Raw genomic sequence first — 22,851 nt, 5'->3', positions numbered from 1 at the left:
TACAGCATTTAAACCTGCTGTCTTTATTTTAAAAAGGATTTAACTTATGAATGTTGTTTGGGAAGTTATTAAGGGTTACCTATAGAATATTGTATTTGGGAAAGTATCAGTGTTTGTAGTTGGTAAGATGTTTACTGTGTGTTTATAAAATGTTAACTGGATTCATAGAATAAACATTGTCTTGTTTTAAACATGCTTTAGCTCTCTGTTGCACCACACCTGTAAAGTGGGCCCTTGTGCTCCTCATAACCAAAATCTATTTAAAGTTGTGGGTCAGGTGAACTTCATGATATACTTTGGGGTTCTCTAAACCCTGGCCCATAATAGTGCTGCTCCACCGTGCCGCCCCGCAATGTATAAATATACGTTGTATTATTGATTTCAATTCAGCTGGCCACACCATTTTCCTTCCACAGTCTTCTGTAATTCACCTCAACTCCTACTTACCCTAATGAACTTAGCATATCTGCAATCATTTGTCCTCTCACGTTCTCATTGTCACATCTGGCATTCCCAAAGGTCCCATTCCTGTTTCCATCTATCTTCAGCAACAGTTACTATACACTTCAAAAACAGTTACTATTGGGGAGGCAATGGCATACTGGTGTTGTCACTGGACTAGTAATACCCAGAATAATGATTCGGGGACCTGGGTTCGAATCCCACCACGGCAGGTGATGGAATTTAAACTCAATAAAAATATCTGGATGAAAAGTCAAATGATGACCATGAAACGGTTGTCGTAAAACCCATCTGCTTCACTAATGAAGGAAATCTGCCATTCTTACCTGGTCTGGCATACATGTGACTCCAGACCAACAGCAATGTTGACTCTTAAATGTCCTCCGAAATGACCTAGCAAGCCACTAAGTTGTATTCAACCACTACGAAAACACAAAAAAGGAATGACGGACCACCCGACATCGGAAACGACAACGGCAAACCCAACCCTGCTGACCCTGCAAAGTACTCCTTACAAACGTACAAAGGCTTGAATTGATAAAGCATTTTCACCACCATTGAAGTACTTTTGAATGTTGTCATTGCTGTAAAGCAGATTTTTTGCTTAAAATGCCATGCTTTACCTGATTCCATCTCCCTGCCCCAGCTGCTTTCTTATCCTGAATCTGATGACACAAAAATCTTGGTGCCTGACCCTGAAAGGAGCTTCACAGTCAGCATCCAGTCCATCCCTATATTCAATTACACAACACCAGCTGCTGCTTCTTTACCTTCTGGCCACCTCTCACCATCAAAATCCTCATTCACTTCTTTATTATCTCCAGGGTTACTATATTCAGTGCTATCCCAGCCGACCCCTTGACCTTCACCACAAACTCTAATCCAAAACCTCAACCTCTGAATTACCTCGAACAAATCCCTGACCCCAGCAATCCATATCCTCTTTCTATTGGCTTCCCATCCCACCTTTAGAAATCTCTCCTTATACTCATGCTACTGATCCTGCAATCTACCCAGTGCACTCTCTCTGCTATTTAACATTAATATTAATTTATTCCAGCAATTAATAACAACGTCTGCCGTTGCCACATTGCTGTACTCGTGCCTATTAATAGTGATTGCCATTTTAAACATGTGCAAATGTTTTAAGGCACAACACAACAAAATTAATCATTTAATGAAGCGTTTTCCCAGAGTGGGGAAAGCAAGAAGCTTTTTCCCCAGAGTGGGGGACTCAATTACTAGGGGTCACGAGTTCAAGGTGAGAGGGGAAAAGTTTGAGGGAGATATGCGTGGAAAGTTCTTTACGCAGAGGGTGGTGGGTGCCTGGAACACATTGCCGGCGAAGGTGGTAGAGGCGGGCACGATAGCGTCATTTAAGAGGTATCTAGACAGATACATGAATGGGCAGGGAGCAGAGCGATACAGATCCTTAGAAAATAGGCGACAGTTTTAGATAGAGGATCTGGATCGGCGCAGGCTTGGAGGGCCGAAGGGCCTGTTCCTGTGCTGTAATGTGTCTTTGTTTTTTGTTCTATTTCCAAATCCTTTCGGTACGAACGCGATAAGGAACTTGGACATGAATACTTGCCGTAACATTCAAATGTTGACTATTTAAATGCTGGGATGAATCCTTTGCTTTACGTTCATTCATCTTTAAGTGGCAAAATGACACACAAATGCATTTTGTGTCTGGCCACAAATTTCAAAAATAATAATTCTGAGGCTTTAATTTTACTTTTGTCTATGAAACATACAACACTGTCGGAGGGAAGGAAGTGATTTTACTCATCGGCAATGATGCTGCTATAAACATTTTCAATAATTAAAGCCAGAAATCTGACCTTTATGGAACCTGGATAATGCATACAAAGCTACCATTGAGCTAAATTTAGAGCAAGTACTACAGTAAAGAAAGAAGTCACACACAAACCATAGGTTATTAAATTAAATGTGCATATATATTCAGTTTGCAAAGAATAAAAGCCATGTTTGAATGCCTTGCAAAGTATTTAGAAAATGGAACCCTAAAAGTATTCTGCTACCTCTGTGCTAAAGCTGTCATATTAATATTAGATTGATAGACAGATGGAAAAATGGATAGCGCCATAACAAAAAACTCTCCCACCATAACTTCCATAATAGCCTGAGGAATATTAATATTATATTACAGAAACTTTAATCAGAAGTTAAAAAGAGGGAATAATTCAACATTTACCTTGCACTTACAATTACACTCATTCTTTCATAAAACATTCAGTTGGCCTGTTGAAGTCGTAAGCCCTGATTTAGCTTTTGGAGTAATTGATGTTACATTGGGAAGAAAAAACTTAAAATGTGAATATTTTGCAGAAAGGAATTCAATGCTCCTCACGATAAGAAACCACAAATGGGTGAAGTAAGACTTCCATTTTCTGAACTCGGTCACAGTGGCATGGTCTGAAAGAAACATTTTGCTTACTCCCATCATTGCACATGAATATCAAACAGCTTCTGTGACCCCAACAGTGTCAAGATTTCTAAGTGGGATTTCTAAGCCAAGCTATCTTTCATTATGAATGATTCAAGAGATGGAGATGGAGGAGAAATGTAAAAATGAGAGAGAAGTGGAAGAATAGAGATACATATATACACAAACACACACAGAGGCACATAGAAAAATATACAGAAAAAGAGAGTTGCAGAAAGAAAAACATACAATCTCAGAGACAGAGGGACAGAGCGAAAGGGAAGAGAGAAAAGGCAGATACATGTCTGGGACCTTAAATTTGACCAGTTCGAAGTCTGAAAGAAGAGAATTAAATTTCACGACAGGCAACGTTTTTGATGCTTTTAGTCTCTGTTCTGTATTTAAGACAGGACTGAAACCAAAGAAAAGGTTTGAGAATTGTTTGGGAAGCTGGATAATATACATTACACATAATCCTAGAAAAAAGAGCTATATTTTCTGTTTTGGTACACAGATAAAATTGAAAACTTATTGCAAGGACTCACCATTGCTGACAATTTTGGTCCATTGATTTGTGCATTCATAATCGCATCATTCACTAATGAATGGAGATTCAGCAAAACTTGTTCTATATCATAAGTTCCCTGCATTCCATTTGACAGCTCCTCCAGTGATCTGATGTATTCCCGCCAGTGTGGATCAATTTCTGCCATATTAGCAAGGCATCCTCGCATCACATTCAGGCAATATCCCATACATGGCTTACGATTAATCAAGCCATGACAATGGGAACAGAACTGCATCTTTAGCAGAGCTCTGCTGCATTCTTTGGTGTACTGCAAGTGATCAGTAGTGTTAATAACTTCAATTCCTAAATTTAAGGCCTGCAGGAACATGTGACTAGCCATTAGAGATTTTGCCATTTGTCTTGCCATGAATTGTGGAAGATGAGCAAACGGATTTAGGTCCTTCCTTGCCATCCGTACACACTCTGCAAAGTCCGGGGAGATGTCAGTAAGAGCAGGATTGATTAGATGATTATAGACCAACGGAAAGAGACTATCAAAAAATCTATTAATAAATTCATCGACATTTATCTCTGAGCCAAAAACAAAGAGTGCAACATCAGTAAAGAGTTCTCGAATTGGCGCAGCTGTCTGGAAGGCCATGTTCCGGTAGGTCGTTCTGAACAGCATCTTTGTGTTGTTCTCTGCATGGCGAATGATATTCTGAAATGTCTCTGCAATAAAATGGACAAACGGTTAAATCAGTTCTGATAATTTCACAATGTGACAATATAGAGATGATTCATTTTTATCCTTCTTACATGTTCTGTAAAAATGTTCTACTTAGACAGCAGTTAACAAGTTGGATTCGAAGCTATCCTCAAACACCACTTTCAAGCTCAGTGGAGGCTAGAATATGAAACAATAGGGTACAACCTGGAATCTGAATTCCAATTGGCACCGTCATGGATTGTCTTTTCATATTCCCTATAAAACATACTGAAGACGTTCTCCTTCATGTTCTCCTCTGCATCCTCTCCAGTGCAATCACATCCTTCTTGTAATGTGGTGACCAGAATTGCGCACAATACTCCAGCTGTGGTCTCACCAAAGTTCTATACAACTCCAACATGACATTCCTGCTTTTGTAATCTATGCCTTGATTGATAAAGGCAAATGTCCCATATGCCCTTTTCACCACCCTATTAACCTGCCTTCAGAGATCTGTGGACAAACACGCCAAGGTCCCTTTGTACCTCAGAACTTCCCAGTGTCATACCATTCATTGAATACTTCCGTGTCACATTACGCCTTCCAAAGTGTATCGCCTCACATTTTTCACGGTTAAATTCCATCTGCCACTTTTCTGCCCATTTGTCTATATCTTTAAATGGTGGTGGGCAATTAAACAATTAATTGGAGGAAGAGGCTACAATTACATCCCCATCCCCAAAGGTAGGGGGGTCCAACATGTCCAACAAAGGACACCCTAGGGGTTATCACTGATCAGAAATTACCTGGGCCAGCCATATAAATACTACGGCTACATGGAAACACCAGAGGGTGAAAATTCTGTGTTGAGTCCAAGACTCCCAAAGCCTGTCCACCATCTACAAGGCATAGGTTAGGACTGTAATGTAATACATCCCACTTGTATGGATGAGTGAAGCTCCAACAACACTCAAGAAGCTTGATAGCATCCAGGATAGTGGTTAGCACAGTTGCTTCACAGCTCCAGGGTCCCAGGTTCGATCCCGGCTGGGTCACTGTCGGTGCGGAGTCTGCTCCTTCTCCCAGTGCCTGCGTGGATTTTCTCCGGGTGCTCCAGTTTCCTCCCACAGTCCAAAGATGTGCGGGCTAGGTGGATTGGCCATGCTAAATTGCCCTTAGTGTCCATAAAGGTTAAGTGGGTGTTACTGGGTTACGGGGATAGGGTAGATGGATGGGCTTGAGTAGGGTGCTCATTGTAAGGGCTGATGCAGACTCAATCAGCCAAATGGCCTCTTTCTGCACTGTAAATTCTATGATCCATGACAAAGCAGCCCACTTGATTGTTGCTGTGAGCCTTGCTTCATTCATCTTCACTCGAAGTGCTGTTACCACAATGTTTACAAACTTCAACCACATCAAAGGGAGTTAAGTGCATTCCAATCACACCCTTTCAATTTTGAACTGCTGATCTGAAATTGACAGCACTTAACTCTCTTTGATGTGATTACAGCGCTTAGAGTGAAGAAGATGAATGAAGCAAGGCTCACAGCTGTTTTGTGGAAGCTGTCAATCACAGCCCAATACCAGAAATGGATGAATGGCTTGCAGCTAGAGGATCTGAGGGGTTTAAACAGAGGTTACAGCAGTTCACTGTCCAAATATGGACACTCGATGCTTCCAGGTGAGTGTTACAACTGTAATTTTTTTCACTGCCCCTATCTGGATTGCTCTATAGCTTCTAGACAGGGGCCTCTTTTAGAACATAGAACAGTACAGCACAGTACATGCCCTTCAGCCCACAATGTTGTGCTGACCATTTATCCTAATCGAAGATCAACCTAACCTACACCCCTTCAATTTACTGCTGTCCATGTGCCGGTCTAAAAGTCGATTAAATGTCCCTAATGACTGACTCCACCACGTCTGCTGGCAGTGCATTCCACACACCCACCACTCTCTGTGTAAAGACCCTGGGCGGGATTCTCCGCAATCGGCGCGCCGACCGGCGCCAAAAACGGCGCGAATCAGTCCGGCATCGCGCCGCCCCAAATGTGCGGAATTCTCCACATCTTGAGGGGTCGAGCTCTCGCCTTGAGGGGCTAGGCTCGCGCTGGACTGATTTCCGCCCCGCCAGCTGGCGGGAAAGGCCTTTGGTGCCCCGCCAGCTGGCGCGGAAATGACTTTGCCGTGCGGCGCATGCGTGGGAGCATCAGCGGCGGCTCACAGCATCCCCACGCATGCGCAGTGGAGGGGGTCTCTTACGCCTCCGCCATAGTGGAGACCATAGCGAAGGCGGAATGAAAAGAGTGCCCCCATGGCACAGGCCCGCCCGCGGATCGGTGGGCCCCGATTGCGGGCCAGGCCACCGTGGGGGCACCCCCCGGGGCCAGATCGCCCCGCGCCCACCCCCCGAGGACACCAGAGCCCACCCGCGCCACCGTGTCCCACCGTTCGAAAGGTGGTTCAATCCACGCCGGCTGGTGTGGGTTGACAGCGGCGGGAATTTGGCCCATCGCGGACCGGAGAATCGCTGGGGGATTTTCGCCGACGGGGGCGGCGAGATTCCCGCCCACGCCGAATCTCCGGTGGCGGAGAATGCGGGACACGGCGGGGGCGGGATTCACGTCGGCCCCCGGCGATTCTCCGACACGGTGGGGGATCGGAGAATCGCGCCCTCTACCTCTGACATCTCCCCTACCTTCCTCCAATCACCTTAAAATTATGTCCCCTCGTGACAGCCATTTCATCACTGGGGAAAAGTCTCTGGCTATCTGCACGATCCATGCCTCTCATCACCTTGTACACCTCTATCAAGTCACCTCTCTGCCTTCTTCGCTCTAGTGAGAAAAGCCTTAGCTCCCTCAACCTTTCTTCAGAAGACATGCCCTCCAGTCCAGGCAGCATCCTGGTAAATCTCCTCTATATCCTCTCCAAAGCATCCACATCCTTCCTAGAATGAGGCGACCAGAACCGGACACAATATTCCAAGCGTGGTCGAAGAAGAGTTTTATATAGCTGCAGCAAAACCTCGCGGCTCTTAATCTCAATCCCCCTGTTAATGAAAGCCAACACACCATACGCCTTCTTAACAACCCTATCAACCTGGATGGCAACTTTGAGAGATCTATGTACGTGGACCTGAAGATCCCTGTTCCTCCACACCTCAAAGAATCCTGCCTTTAACCCTGTATTCAGCATTTAAATTCGACCTTGCAAAATGAATCACTTCACATTTATCAAGGTTGAACTCCATCTGCCACTTCTCAGCCCAGCTCTGCATCCTGTCAATGTCCTGTTGTAACCTGCAACAACCCTCAACACTATTGTTATAACCTGCCTGCTTACCATTGGCTGGGGACTAATGACAATCCCACAATCCTGTGGGAGTATGAGCTTCCCCAATGAGGGGGGCGGAGAAATCATTAGCAGACTCCCTGTATAAAATAAAGCTGGCCAGTTTGGAACCAGCAGGAAGGAGTGAGCAGCAAGCGAAGTTGCTGCTGTTGTATATATATGTTATTATAAATAAATGTTGTTTCTTTGTATCCTTAAAATTCGTGCTGTATTCTTCGTGGCCCTCACAAAACTGGCGACGAGGGAACCAGTACGCACAACGGATGCGTTAATATTTCCGGGCAAGCAATATCACCGAAAACGAGCGCCAGGTGGTCATATTGTTCATCGCCTGCGGCCCGCATACATTTGGGGTGATTAGGAGCCTTACGTACCCAGCTGCGCCGGATACTAAAACGTTTGATGAACTTGTGAATTTAGTGGGGCAACATTTTCACCCAACCCCGTCCACGATAGTCCAATGTTACCGGTTCAATACCACTGAGAGGACCCCAGGAGAATCCCTTGCCGACTTTCTATCCAGGCTACGCAGGATTGCGGAGTACTGTGACTATGGTGAGACCTTGTCAGAAATGTTACGCGACCGTTTGGTTTGCGGTATTAACAATGTGGCCACCCAGAGAAAGTTGTTAGCTGAGCCAACATTGACTTTTCAACAGGCCATTCAAATAGTATTATCCCGAGAGAGCGCAGAACGAGGAGTGCAGGAGCTACAGGGAATGGAGGTGCATGTCTTGGGGCGCAACCCCTTCCGTCCGAAAACGTCCCCCCGCACTCCTGCAGTACTTGGGTGAGGCGACGTCCTGATCGACGCCAGTGGCCGTCGGACATTCCTCCCCAACGGGAGCCTTCTCCAGAACCAATGGATGAGGAGCCATGTCCGTGTCAGACTTGTAGGCGCCGACCCCGTCGTGGACGCCAGTCCTGGGGTGCCAGAGGTGCCGTCGTTCCGACCGGAACTGGGACCAGCCAAGGGGCTGTACCTTCCTTGTGGATGAACCTGTGGCGACTTCTCCTGAGGACGTGGAGACGGAGGACGACTGCCTGCAGCTGCATTGTGTGGCAGCTCCCCGTGTGGCCCCCATTAAGGTGACAGTACGGGTCAATGGTCACCCACTTGAGATGGAGTTGGAGACTGGCGCAGCGGTCTCCGTGATCACCCAGAGGACATTCGACCACATCAAGCAGGGTATACATACCCTTACATTAACCGACACACAGGCCAGGTTAGCCACCTACACGGGGGAACCACTGGACATTGCAGGAACTACGATGACCCCTCTTGTTTATGGACGCCAGGAGGGGCATTTCCCACTTATTGTGGTGCGTGGCCATGGGCCCAGCCTGTTGGGTCGGGACTGGTTGCGCCATTTGCGGTTGCAGTGGCAGCACATCCTCCAAACAGTTTCTGGAGGGTTGACTGTGGTGCCAGGATGATACCCAGATGTATTCCAGTCCGGTTTGGGGAAAATAAAAGGGGCTGTAGCCCATATCGAAGTCAAACCAGGAGCTACGCCGCGCTATTTCAGGGCGCGTCCAGTGCCTTACACCCTGCTCGAGAAGGTAGAAGGGGAGCTCACTCGTTTGGAGACTTTGGGTATCATCAGGCCCATCCGTTTCGTTGACTGGGCAGCACCAATTGTACCTGTAATGAAGCCAGATGCCACAGTTCGCTTGTGTGGCGACTATAAACTTAAAGTGAATACGGCTTCCCGACTCGACTGATATCCAATGCCTCGCAGAGAGGATCTCTACGCGAAGCTTGCAGGCGGACTCTCGTTCACAAAATTAGATATGAGTCACGCCTACCTACAGTTGGAGCTGGACCCTGCCTCCCGACCATATGTAACGATTAATACACACCGGGGCCTGTATGAATATACACGTTTGCCCTTAGGAGTATCCTCTGCCTGCACTATTTTGCAACGCGTTATGGAGGGCATTTTGAGAGGTTTACCGCGTGTCGCTGTCTACTTAGATGACGTTTTGGTCACAGGGACGTCGGAGCAGGAACATTCGGAAAATCTGGAGGCTGTCCTTAGACGCTTTTCGGAGGCTGGAGTCCGTTTACGTCGCACAAAGTGCGTCTTTCAGGCGAAGGAAATGGTCTACCTTTGTTATCGTTTGGACTGCGAAGGTTTGCACCCCGTCGCAGAGAAGGTGCGCACGATTCAACAGGCACCCGCCCCGACTGACACTTCGCATCTTCGTTCTTTTCTCGGCCTCGTAAACTATTACGGGAAGTTCCTCCCCAATCTGGCAACTACGCTGGCCCCATTGCACCTTCTGCTAAAGAAAAATCACACCTGGGTTTGGGGACAGCCACAAGAAACCGCTTTCTGGCAGGTAAAACAACAATTGTCATCGTCTGGGTTACTAACCCACTATGATCCTGGAAAGCCTTTGCTCGTCACGTGATGCATCCCCTTATGCTATTGGGGCCGTCCTGTCCCACAAGATGGAGAACGGGGCCGAGCGACCGATAGCTTTCGCCTCCCGCACATTGACTGCAGCGGAAAAAAAGTAGGCGCAGATCGAGAAGGAGGTCCTGGCAGTGGTCTTTGCGGTGAAACGTTTCCACCAGTACGTGTATGGCGGCCCCTTCACTATTGTGATTGATCATAAGCCTCTGCTGGGATTTTTCAGGGGGGATAAGCCCATTGCTTCTGCACGGATCCAGCGCTGGGCTTTGTTGCTCGCTCCATACGAGTAATCTGTGGAGCACAAACCAGTAACGCAGATAGCGAATGCCAACGCACTGAGCCGATTGCCTTTATCAACCGGCCCCATGTTGACCCCCACGACCGGTGAGGTGGTTGCAACCCTAAATTTTATGGACACCTTGACTGTCACGGCATCACAGATCCATGAGTGGACCCAGACGGAGCCAGTCCTGTCAAAGGTTTGGCACATAGTCCTATATGGTGGGCAGCATAGACAGCTCACAGGCGAGTTGTGGGCGTTTTCCTCCAAGCTGTCAGAATTCAGTGTGGAAGACGGCATCATCTTGTGGGGGACGTGTGTGATTGTCCCGGAAAAAGGACATGAGCTGATAGTAAGAGAGCACAATGGGCATCCAGGTGTGACCAAAATGAAAATGTTGGCCAGGAATTGTGTCTGGTGGCCAGGCCTCAACACCGACATTGAGAAGGTGGCCCAAAACTGTTCCATTTGTCAGGAGCATCAGAAGCTTCCGCCTGCCGCGGCCCTACATCACTGGGAATGGCCAGGGCGGCCTTGGGAGCGCTTGCATGCGGATTTCGCCGGCCCTTTTCAAGGATCCATGTTCCTTTTATTAATCGACGCCCAGTCTAAATGGCTAGAGGTGCCTAAGATGCTAGGCACAACGTCCTGCGCAACAATTGAGAAGATGCGTTTGTCTTTTAGTACGCATGGCCTCCCCAAGGGAAGGCGGGTCGACCTTAAGGGTAGCGAGGCCGCAAACAGTAAGGGGTGGTAGGGGACTGCCAAATTTCAGGATTAGGCTTTGGAGGTTGCACTGGAAGTCCAGGCCGAGTAGCAAGGCAGCGCAGGGGTTGGGGAGGACGTAGGGGCGGAAGCCGCTGAACTCCACGCCCTGGACAGTGAGAGTGGCGATGCAGTAGCCCCGGATTGCCATGGAGTGGGACCTGGAGGCCAGGGAGATTCTCTGGTTAGTGGGCTGTACCGCGAGGGAGCAGTGGCTTACCGTATCGGGGTGAATGAATCCCTCAGTGCTCCCGGAGTCCAGCAGACAGGAGATCTTGTGCCCGTTGACCTTCACTTCATTTGAAGCAGTCGCGAGGCGGTGTGGTCAAAACTGGTCAATCGTGACCGAGGCGAGACGCGGCTGGTCATTGGCAGTTGCAGGCGATGAGCGGTCGGATGAGGTGCCCGACTGGCATGGGTCCTGAGTCGGGTAGGATAGTGGCGCCCACAGGCCGCACGTGTCTTGTGGGAAGCAAGATGGCGGCGCCCGTTGGTCCTGGGAGGAACAAGATGGCGGCGCCCACGGGCCGCACATGTTGCGAGTCGGGCAAGATGGCGGCATCCACTGGCCGCACGTGGTCCTAGGAGGGGAAGATGGCGGCGCCCACTGGCTGCACGTGGGTGGTGCCGGGACAATAGCGGCGATTGAGCGGGCCTGGCACACTGCAGCGAAATGTTCCTTCTTGCCACAGGCCTTGCAGAGGGCGCTCTGTGCCGGGCAGCGCTGTCGGGGGTGTTTTGACTGCCCACAGAAGTAGCATTTGGGCCCCCCGGGATTGGTTGGCTGCCGTGCGGCACAGGCATGGGATTGGCTGAGGGCGATTGCTGATGAGGTCCACGATGGGGCGGCCATCTGCGGAGTCCACGATGCACAGGGGGAGTGGGCCGCGCGGTCGGGGGCGTAGGCCTGAATGTTGCGTGATGCGACCGTAAGTGAAAGCGCTAGTCTTTTGATTGCCGCGAGGTCGAGCGTGGCCCCCTCTAAGAGGCGCTGGCGGATGTAGTCAGACCCTATGCCCGGAACAAATGCGTCTCTCATTCGCAAATTCGAGTGTTCCGTGGCCGAAACGGCCTGACAGTCACAGTCTGTAACTAGGGGGCAGCAGGGCGCGCCAGAAATCTTCCACCGACTCACTGGGAAGCTGACGCCGCGTGGAGAGGAGGTGCCTGGCATAGAGTGTGTTAGTCCGCTGAGCGTAGTTTTCCTTCAGTAGCGCCATGGCCTCTGCGTAGGTCGGCGCGTCCTGGACAAGTGGAAAGACGTTGGAGCTCAGCCGCGTGTAAAGGATCTGGAGCTTCTGTGCTTCTGGAATTTTGTCTGGCGCAGACTCAATGTACGCTTCAAAACAGGCTGGCCAATGTGCAAAGTCCTTTTTGGCGTTGTCTGCTTGCGGATGCAGCTGCAGGCGATCCGGCTTGATGCGGAGGTCCATCTTCTGAAAAACTCAGTGTAATAAATTGATGCACGATCAATTACACAAAGACGAGAGTAGGATGTAATCGAGGCTTTATTACACTGAGATGTGTGGCCTCCAACAGCAGCTGACGAAATGGCTGCTGTACTGGGGGCACACATATTTATACTCTGCCTACTGGGCGGAACCAGCAGGCATGGATCTACCCCCATACCTGTAGTACAGGGGCCTTACTGTAAAGCACCTATATCAACATCCTACATATAAAATATATACATCAGTGGTGACCACCACAAGCTGCAGGTAGAACCTCTGTTTAAAGCTGATTGAAAATTCACCTTCTTCTAAACCCAAACAGCAACTTTGAAGTGAATGTACCACAGTCAGAGTTTCAGCTTGGACACAGAACTCAAGCTGAGTTGAGCCTGTGAGGAAGTGGAGCTGCTGCTCTGCTTCCGGTGGTTTCTGCCTCCTCCCCAATCCCCAACCCTTGCCTGCCCCACCTTCTGTCCTCCCAGCCCTGTGTCTGTGGCGGGAGAGGGACTACCTGGGGCCGATTGCTGTAGGCCCCCCTCACGGGGAGAAGGCCCTGCTGCCTGCCTTCTGTCCTCCCACTCCTCTGCTTGAGGTGGGAGTGGAACCATCCAGGGCTGCAGGTCCTGCCTTCTGTCCTCCCACCCCTCTGCCTGAGGTGGTGAGGTGGGAATGGGACCACTTGGGGCCTGGTGCTGTGCACCCGCCCCCCCCTCCTGGGGTGAAGATCCTGTCCTCTGTCCTTCCAACCCTCTCCACGAGGTGGGACCACAAGGCTAAGGACTTTACTTTGGGGGCTGTGAGGCCCGGACACTTCGTTTTGGGCCCCCACAGGGCTGAAGAGTGTCGTCCGCCCACCACATTGTTTACCACCTGTGGGAGAGTCTGGGACATTGCCTTAGGCTCCTCCAGGGCTGAAGAATGCTGCCCCACCGTTCTGCAGCACCTTCCCTTGTGGCACCTGTGTTTATGGTGGCATGTCCCCACCTCCCTATCCTTTCATTTTTATACACGGCCAGGCCGTACCAGGGGTGAGCATGGCCAGCACCCGAGGGGCATCCTCCACTCTGCCGGGGGCAGGGTGGCCAAGAACCTATGCGGGAGCAGCAGCCTCTCGACCTACTGCTGCCTCCGCGGCCCCCACGCCCTTCCGCCTACTAACGCGGCAGCTGGAGGTGAAATGTTATGCCCACCCCACCATGACCATCAAGACGTGCACCCGTGCGATGGCCGGGATCGTCAGCCACTCGGCCATCATAGCCGCCTCAAGGATGTATGGCAAGGCCGTGTTTTTCCTGCCGGCCGAGCAGGCGGACCACCGGGCCCTGGAAAGGGGGCTCACGGTGGGCGGGACACACGTGGCGGTGGACCTGCTGGAGGCCACCGCCGAGCGTGTTGTTCAATCCAACGTCCCGCCCTATCTCCCCACCGACCTCCTCCAACCCCATCTCAACCTACTGGGAGAGGTCAGGTCCGCTGATGATCGGCCTTCGGGACCCCTCCCTCCGCCATGTATACTCCTTCCGGTGTCAGGTTTTTATCCACCTGACCCGGGAGGAGGTCACGGAGGGAGGATTTGTGGTCCCCACCAAGGGGAGGACCACAAACTGTTCTGGTCGGCGGATGGCATGCTGTGCCATGCCTGCAGAAGCTGGGGCATATCCGCCGTAACTGCCCCACCCTGGCGGCCGCCGCCAACACCACCTCCTCGGCGGCTGCGGCTGGCACTGACCCCCTTTTTTCCACCATCTCTTTGTCTGCCCAGCAGCCGACCCCTGATAACACTGCTGCTGGCGGGGGGGGGGGGGGGGGAACCTCCACTTGCCCAGCGGAAACCAAAGAGGGTAAAGCGCGCGGTGGCACGGCGGTTAGACCAGGCCCTCCAAGATTTAGGCCCGGTCTCAGCCGCTGTTCCCGTGCCCATCTTTTTTTAAAATTCAAACTCAGAGTACCCAATTAATTTTTTCCAATTAAGGGGCAATTTAGCGTGGCCAATCCAACTAACCTGCACATCTTTTGGGTTGTGGGGGCGAAAGCCACGCAAACATGGGGAGAATGTGCAAACTCCACACGGACAGTGACCCAGAGCCGAGATCGAACCAGGGACCTCGGCGCCGTGAGGCAACAGGGCTAACCCACTGTGCCACCGTGCTGCCCACCCGTGCCCATCTTAACCAGCTCAGAGGCCGCAGCCTCATCTCGGAACACCGCCTCCCTGGAACAACCTGAGGGGGTCGGAGAGACCACCGACTGGGCTCCAGGGGGAGGCGGGTTTCCTGGGGCCGGCCCTGAGCTGAAAGACGTTTCTCTGTCACCTCCAGTCTCCACTGCCCCGCAACAACCTGAGGAGCCCGGGGAGTCCACTGACCGGGTTAGCCGGTGGGCCCGTGTGCGGCCAATGCTATGGAAAGCCTCAAAACGGTTGTGCTCGGCCCCGTGGGCACACTTGGACTCGAGACGGCGCGGTTGTGCGGTGGCATCCCGTCTGAGCGAACCCCTACTCGGACGGAATTCCACATTGGTCACAAACCCCGGAACCCCCCCCGAGTGCTGGTGCCCCACAGCCCCAGCCGCCTCGCGGAAATACCCTTCGTGCCTTTTCACACTGCGCGGAGGGGTTTCCTGTATGGCCTGCTGTTGCACACCTTCCCCCTCCTTGTCCTCGCCCGCCGCCCGGACACGCCTTGGCGTGCCTCGTTGCCGTCCGGCGGCGGATGTCCCCACTGGAAGTCCTTCTATAGAGGTGTCCTCCTGATAAAACTAGGGGACCTGGGGTGGAGGGTGCTGCGCATGGCAGTGCCGTGCAACCATCGTTTGAACCATTTCACGGCTTTGCCAGAGACCTGCCACTTTTGCGGCCTGGTGGAGCACGTTTATGTTGTCTGTCCTAGGCTGCACTCCCTTTTTGGTTTCTTGACAGCGTTGTTGTTGAGGTTTTCTTTGCACCTCAGCCCCACGCTCCAGATCTACGGACATCCGGTGCGGAGGGCTGCGGGGAGGGCGGAGGACCTCCTCGTGAACCTGCTCCTGGGCCTCGCCAAATTTGCCATTTATAGGTCCAGGCAGCGGGCGACCGAGGGGATCGTCCAGCCTGACTGTCTGCCCACCTTCCGCGGCCTCGTTCGTGGCCGGGTGTCCCTGGAGAGGGAGCATGCGGTGAACACGGGCATACCCTAGGCCTTCCGTGCTCGGTGGGCACCGCAGGGGTTAGATTGCCTTATCGACCCCGATTTTCACACTTTTTAATTTGACTGGTTTTTTATAAGTTTTTGTTTCCTTTCTCGTTCTTTTTGGGCTGTGCTCCACTCGTTTTGGGGCACTCCCCTCTTTTGTTTTATCCATCAGTTAATTTATGTTCTTTTGCTTGGTTGTCACACCCAGCATCACGCCAGTGTCAGTGGCGGATGCTGGCTTAACTCCTGTACGTGGAGATAAACGTACAGGTCATCAATTCACAAAAAAAACCCACAAAAAAACAAAAATAATAAAAAAGACAAAACACATAAACATAAATTTTTTTCTTTTTAAAATTAGAGCAGTAAGACCATATAAAAGGTCTAAACCCAAACAGCAACTTTTAAGTTAATTAACTAAATAAAAGACTAGACTTTAGAGAAAAATAAACCCTTAATATCCCTCAGTCACCAAACTCTCACTATAGCACTCAAATGCACCCAAATTCAGCACTCTGCAAACTTTTCTGGTGGGGTCGGGGGGGGGGGGGGGTTCTTTAGTTATGGATTTCCCTATTTACGAGGGCCCTGTGGGTGGTCTCCCATTTTAGAGGATCCCTATGGGGCTGTCCTTTTAGTTAGGAGGTCCCTGTGGGGGTCTCCTTAGTTAGGGGGTCACTGTGCGGTTTTCCTTTAGTTAGGGGGTCTCCTGTTTTAGGTGGTTTCTGGGGGGGGGGGGGGGGGAGGAGGGTCTAGTAGGGGAGGGGTGGGTAGGTAGTCCATTGTGGGGTAAGGGAGGCCTCGGATAGACTTTGGGGAAACTCGCTTAAGGAGTTACCCCTTTGGCCCACGGTGAGGTACACTGTGTCAGGTTCACCTTTGGCGATACCTGTAGTGAATCCCGCCAACGTGATTCCCAGTCATTAGAATCCACCGATTAATATCCTCCTGCAGGCGTGCGGGCGAAAACCCGACCCTGCGCCTAGCGGCGGAGGCCGGAGCATAGCGGTCGATTCGGCGCCCAGCGCGAACCTCGATTTCACCTCAACTCCATATTCTCTGCCCGACTGCTATCCACGTTGCCGGCCTCGCGGGTGTAGAATCCAGGCCAACATCTCTGTTTATTGTTCCTAACAAAATGAATTACTTCACACTTGCCAGCACAGAATTTCATCTCCCAGTTCTCCATCTATTCCACAAACTTTTTAATGTCCTTTTGAAGTTCTATACTACCTCCTCTTGCTCACACTCCATCCAAGTTTCGTATCATCAGAAAATTCTGAAATCGGGCCCTTAAATTTACACCATCAGGTGAATGCTTAAGAATTCTATTGGACATAAATTTCATTGCAAGCTGAAGTTAACCGGTTCCAAAGGCGTGTTTGGTGTAAAACCCCAATATCCGCTGCTTGCCCATTTAAGTCAATATACTGTCCTGAAAATGGAACTGGATGAAAATATAAATTTTATTTTACAACATAAAATTGCATATCCAAAAACATTCCATGACAATATTAACAATAATGAGTATGAAAGCTTGAACATGCGGTGATCCATCAAGTGCAGATAATTACTGATAATTTATTTTACCGTGCAGAATTACACATATTTAAATAGCAATAATCTAATCTCAAGTAACTGGCTGAGATTTTGCAAACAGTAGCCTTAGCCCTTCTTGCAACATCAAACATATTTTGTCAGTACTCTGGTAAAGCTAGCTTTATAGTTCACTGTGTCGCAGTGAACCTACCATGACCTTTTGATGTCTAATTGTTTGTCAGAACTTACTACTTGCAGTCAAACTGGGGCCCTCGAAAGGGCAGAGTAACAGATGAAGCCTATGAAGCATCTTTCATACAACTTTCTCTACTTAAGTGTACAAACATACATTTTATAACAACCAAGATCTTATTGCAAACTCACTTTTGGGCTCATGGAATGGCTATAATGAAGCAGCAGTTATCAGAAGTCTGCTACAGCCACAGTTTATACTTAAGGGCTCATTCAGCAGCATTGCCTAATCTTTCAACATACTAATCAAGAAAATGTTGCCTTAGATTTAATTTAGTTTGATAATTATACCATCCACGATTGTGATTATTCAAAGTTTATCAGAAGGGCCCCCCAGGTGCCGGGGGTGGCGCAGACTGCCGCGGCGGCCGGGAACAGCTCGCCATGACAGGGCGCAGCCAATACCACGGATGCCATTACGGTGGCATGTTCGAGAGAAAACCCCCCAGATGTGGGGCTGGTTGCTGGGCGACAGGGGTTACCCGTTGCGGTCGTGGCTGATGACGCCTATATGGAGGCCACAGACTGACGCGGAGACCCGCTAAAGTGATGTGCATTGTGCGACCAGGGATGTGAACAAGAGGTGCTTTGGGCTGCTGAAGACACGTTTCAAGTGCCAGGATCGCTCTGGAGGGGCCCTCCAGCACCCGTCGGAGATGTGGTACGCTGCGTCCTCCACAAAATAGCCCAGCAGAGGGGCGATGTGCTAGAGGAGGAGGAGGAGGGGGAGGGGGACGATCAAGACGAATGGCACGCCTCTCCAGATGAGGGGGACGGGGAGGGGGGGGGGGGGCAATTTACGGGACATGGGGGCTGGACAGGGACGGGAGGCTGCCCAACGCCACCAGCTGGGCCAGCAAGCACGGGAGGAGTTGATAGCCGCACGTTTCACAGACTGCGGGGGGTATTTCTGAGTATGGACACAGACAGCACAGTACGGCACCACCTAATCACCCACCATGCTCACCTCCCCCACCTCCGCATCACCCGCAGCATCAACCGCATGCACACCACCCCTCCATTACACATCCCCCTGTGGCACAACGAGCTGGGCTCACACGGTTGCTAGTGGAAGCGGGTCTGTTCCATGGCATGGAGAATATGATAGCCCGCTCTGCGATGAGCTCTGAGCTCCACATCGTTAGACAGTGTCTGACTCATGGCCACAATGACACCCTCCACCTTGGTGGTCCCTGAATATGGTTTGGACACTGCATCGCATGGCCCTGTCGTCTCGCCGGGGGGGGGGGGGCTCACATCACACTCACCTGAGATCAACGTCCCATCGTCCCTCACCTACACTGGCAACTAGTTCCCACCCCAACCCCGCATGCATCGGACAGAGCACAGAGGCAGCTTTCATAGGTATTACAGTGTGTTTAATAAGAGAAAATCTGCTCATGTGCCCTAGCCCCTATAACTAATCTGTGCCCTGCACCCGTGCCAACTTACTCAGTGTCTAGCTTTCTGATCTTACGTCTAGATGTTTCCCCAGATGGTACAGCAGAAGTGGAGGCACACTGCTGTAACTCCTGCCCTGTGACTAGGGTCCCTTTGGCGGTCGTTTCCTGGGGCGGCCCGGCCTGGATGGGCCAGGCTGTGCCTCGGCGACCGGGATGGCGTGCTGCCACCCGCTGCCCACCAGGGACGGTAGGGCGGGGAGGGTGGGGAAGAGAGGGAGTCCGAGGTGCCGCGGTGTATCGGGTCCTCCCCTGTACGGGGACCCGAAACGGGCCCCAGCATCTCCTCCTCTCTCGGAGTACCCGATGGCCCCCGGGCTTCTCTATGGGATGCGGGTGCGAGCAGTTCATCGCTAAAGAGCCCAACCGAGGTGATAGTCTCTGCGATGGTGGAGGTTGTAGGAGATCGCAATGACGGAAAGTCAGTGTCCTCATCGGACCCGAAGTCCGGGGTCCACTGGTTTGTGGGGTCATGTCTGATTGTCTCTTGTGTGCTGACCCCCTGGGATCTGGTGTCATGTCTGATTGTCTCTTGTGTGCTGACCCCCTGGGATCTGGTGTCATGTCTGATTGTCTCTTGTGTGCTGACCCCCTGGGATATGGTGTCATGTCTGTCTGTCTCCTGTGTGCTGGGTGGGGGTGAGGGTGGGGGTGAGGTGAGAGGTGGGGTGGGGCCAGGCAGGGGGGCTCTCACCTGGTGGCACGGCCCCGATCTTGGCATGGGCAACCTCCCGGTCCTCGCACAACGTTAGCGCGTCATCATCCGGTCCATCCGTGATGCTCCGCCCCTGATGGACCAAGTTCCCGATGGCGTGGGCCCCATGTGGTCCCAGCGGTCAGGAACTTGGCGTGTCGGCTATAGATGGTGTCCAGCGCTGCCACACTCGGCCTGAATCCGGGCCCCTGGCCAGGGGGCTTCTGCTAGGGTTGGAGGGAGTGGTGGGGGGTGGCCAGGGGGTGGGCTGTGGGTCGGGGTAGGCGGGTACGTGGTTCAGCACAGCCAGTGCCATGTTTCCCGGCGTGACCGGTGGGGGTGCAGGCGTACATGGCTGCAGCTTGTCAGCCCTGTGCATGCGGGACCCAGCGCTTCTCCAATAGGAGAGCGGAGCTAGGGATGTAAAAAAAAATCATGAGAAAGGGCGAGAATAAGAGTGGAATGCTAGCTTGGAGTTTGGAGCTCCTGAGGTGAAGTGAGGATTCAAATGTGACCTGGGGCAAGTAGAAGTAGCTGATTGAGAGAGTATGATTGGGTAAGTATTTAATACTTTGATTGCTTATAGTATGCAAGGTCTATATTTTGTGATCTATAGTTTGTGCGGGCTATATTCTGTAGTAATGAGGACCAGGGAAGGTGGCCCTAGAGTATTCATATTATTTGATTTGAACTATCTTTCAGAAGGTTTAATTTAAAGAGGTAGGTCATTGCAGGAGAGCTCAAAGCAATGTTGTATTCCTCCTGCTATATGTGGGAAGCCTGGAACATTTCCAGTGCCCAGGGCCAGCATGAATGCAGCAGGTGTCTCCAGCTGCTGCTCCTGGAAGCCTGGGTTTCAGAATGAGAGGCCGCTGGGGACACTATGGGGCATCTGCGAGGCAGAGAATATCATGCATAGCACATATAGAGAGGTGGTCACACCACAGGCTAAGGCTCCACAGGCAGGAAGAGAATAGAATAGGTGACCAGGCGGCAGAGCAAAAGGACTAGGCAGGCAGTGCAGAATCTACTGTGGCTATTGCCCTACAAAACAGATACAGCACTTTGGAAATCGTTGAGGGGAATGGCCTCTCAGGAGAAAACAGCAAACCATCAATTTTGTTACACCATGGTTAGCTCTGCTGCACAGGGGAGAAGTAAAAATTGTGGGAAAGCAATGGTTGTAGGAGATTCAATTGTAAGGGGAATAGATAGGTGTTTATGTGGCTGCAAATGAGACTCCAGGATGGTATATTGCCTCCCTGGTGCTAGGGTCAAGGATGTCTCAGAGTGGTGAATACAGGTTATTCTGTGGGGGGAGGGTGAGCAGCCAGTGGTCGTGGTGCACATTGGTACAAATGATACAGGTGAAAAAAAAAGGGATGTGGTTCAAAAAGCAGAATATAGGAAGTTAGGAAGTAAGTTTAGAAGTTGGACCTCAAAGGTAGTGATCTCATGATTACTACTAATGCCACATGCTGGTCATAGTAGAAATAGCAGTATATATCAGATGAATATGTGGCTGAAGAGATGGTGTGAGGGGGGTGGTTTCAGATTCCTGGGACATTGAGGCCAATTCTGGGGCAGATGGGACCAGAACAAACTGAACGGGTTATACCTGGGCGGAACCGGGACTGATGTTTGTCATGATATTCAAACACACACATCATGATGGACACACCAACAGGCAAATCAGAGCACACAACACCACAACCAATCACAGACAAGAACACCAATCACATAAAAAGCACGAGCACGACACCTGGTGGGCAGTAGGTCTGGGGACAAAGAAACAGAGAAGAGCTGTTACAACATCACAAGCAGGGAACCCCCACGTGCAGAGTGCAAAGACAAAACTGTACATAGTAAGTTTGAATAAAATAGCGTTGTACCATATACAACCGTGTTGGCTCATCTGTGTGTCAGAACACCCAACACCACATGGTACAGGAGTGGATCGATACCTGCCTACTAACCTGCCATTCTGGACATGGACCGCACCGACAAACCGCAGCCGTTGCAAGTCGCGGGGAACCTAGGTACCAATTGGAAGCTCTTCAGGCAGCGATTTGACCTGTACATCCGTGCCACCGAAAAACAGAGTGCCTCGGATGAAACGAAGATTGCAATGCTCCTCTTCTACGCAGGTCAGCACGCCACCGACGTCTTCAACTCACTGGTGTTCGAAGAAGGCGAAAACCAATCCAAATATGACACGGTCATCCTCAAACTGGACCAGCACTTTCAAGTTGAAGTAAATGAAAGTTTTGAAAGATACCTCTTTCAGCAACGCCTGCAAGGTAAGGAGGAGCTTTTTCAACCCTTCTTGACGCACCTCCGGATTCTAGCACAGTCCTGCGGTTACGGCACCACCACAGAGTCCATGATCAGGGACCAGATTGTTTTTGGCGTTGCCTCTAGTGGCCTACGCCAGCAGCTTCTTAAAATAAAAAGACTCACCTTAGCGTCTGCTGTGGAAGCCTGTGTCCTCCACGAAAATGCTACCTGCCGTTTTGCCCGATTTCAGGCGTCCGAGTTGGCACGGAGGGGGTCCCCAGCCGTCGAATCGGCAAGCCAGGCCGCCCACGACGTCGAACGCATCCAGGCCGTCGATTACTTCCCGACCCACGGCCCGGACGACAGCGGCCGCTTCCCGCGCTTTTCGCGGTCTCCCGCGCAGGTGCGCGCCAAAAATAACGGCCACAACGAGGGACGCACTGCGCAGGCGCGCCCACCGCAAGATCGCACTGCGCATGCGCAGTGGCGCAACGAACGCCGTGACGTCATGACGTGCGGCAATTGTGGAGCTCTACATTTAAAAGGGCAATGTCCTGCAAAAAACCGACAGTGCCTCAGATGTGGCAAGATGGGCCACTACGCAGCCCACTGTCGTTCGGCTCAACCCATGGATCCGGCGCATCCTCGACAATCTCGCAGACAAGTCAGGACCGTCCAGCCCACGCATCAAGACTTCCAGTTAAGTGATGCAGATGACCAGGATGCCTTCCGCGTTTCCGTCATCGATGTCAACAAGGTCAATGCCATCAATCCAGCCGATGAGTGGTGTGCCACCCTGACGGTCAACCCGAACTCGTCGCAAGCCCATTAGACTGGACTTATAATACCGTTCATATGTTTAACAAGTTGCACAATTTTACATGATAACCTGTTGTTGTTTATCGTTCCAGATGTCATCTGACTGGACAACTGTTCAAGTTTTTTTTTTCTTCTCTCGTTCGCATTTATGTTATGTTATGGTACAACTTGGTTCATGTGACGCACCCGACATCGCCCCATGTACATAGTTCCGTCATATGAACATGCTGCACACGACA

General features: G+C 51.0%; 1 protein-coding gene across 4 annotated transcripts in view; it reads right to left on the bottom strand.

Moving 5' to 3' along the window:
- Positions 1-22,851, bottom strand: part of gpc5a (glypican 5a) — a 1,780,902-nt gene that overhangs the window by 1,335,236 nt on the left and 422,815 nt on the right. For all 4 annotated transcript variants that reach the window (XM_072476228.1, XM_072476224.1, XM_072476226.1 and 1 more), the window contains exon 3: positions 3,457-4,151. In XM_072476228.1, the coding sequence (XP_072332329.1) occupies positions 3,457-4,151 (695 nt within the window). The remainder of the gene's footprint in view (positions 1-3,456; positions 4,152-22,851) is intronic.

Source organism: Scyliorhinus torazame, chromosome 15, assembly GCF_047496885.1.
Source record: "Scyliorhinus torazame isolate Kashiwa2021f chromosome 15, sScyTor2.1, whole genome shotgun sequence".
Taxonomy (NCBI): Eukaryota; Metazoa; Chordata; class Chondrichthyes; order Carcharhiniformes; family Scyliorhinidae; genus Scyliorhinus; species Scyliorhinus torazame.
Note: the sequence above shows the minus strand (reverse complement) of the source record. Positions and strands in the feature narration are given on the sequence as shown.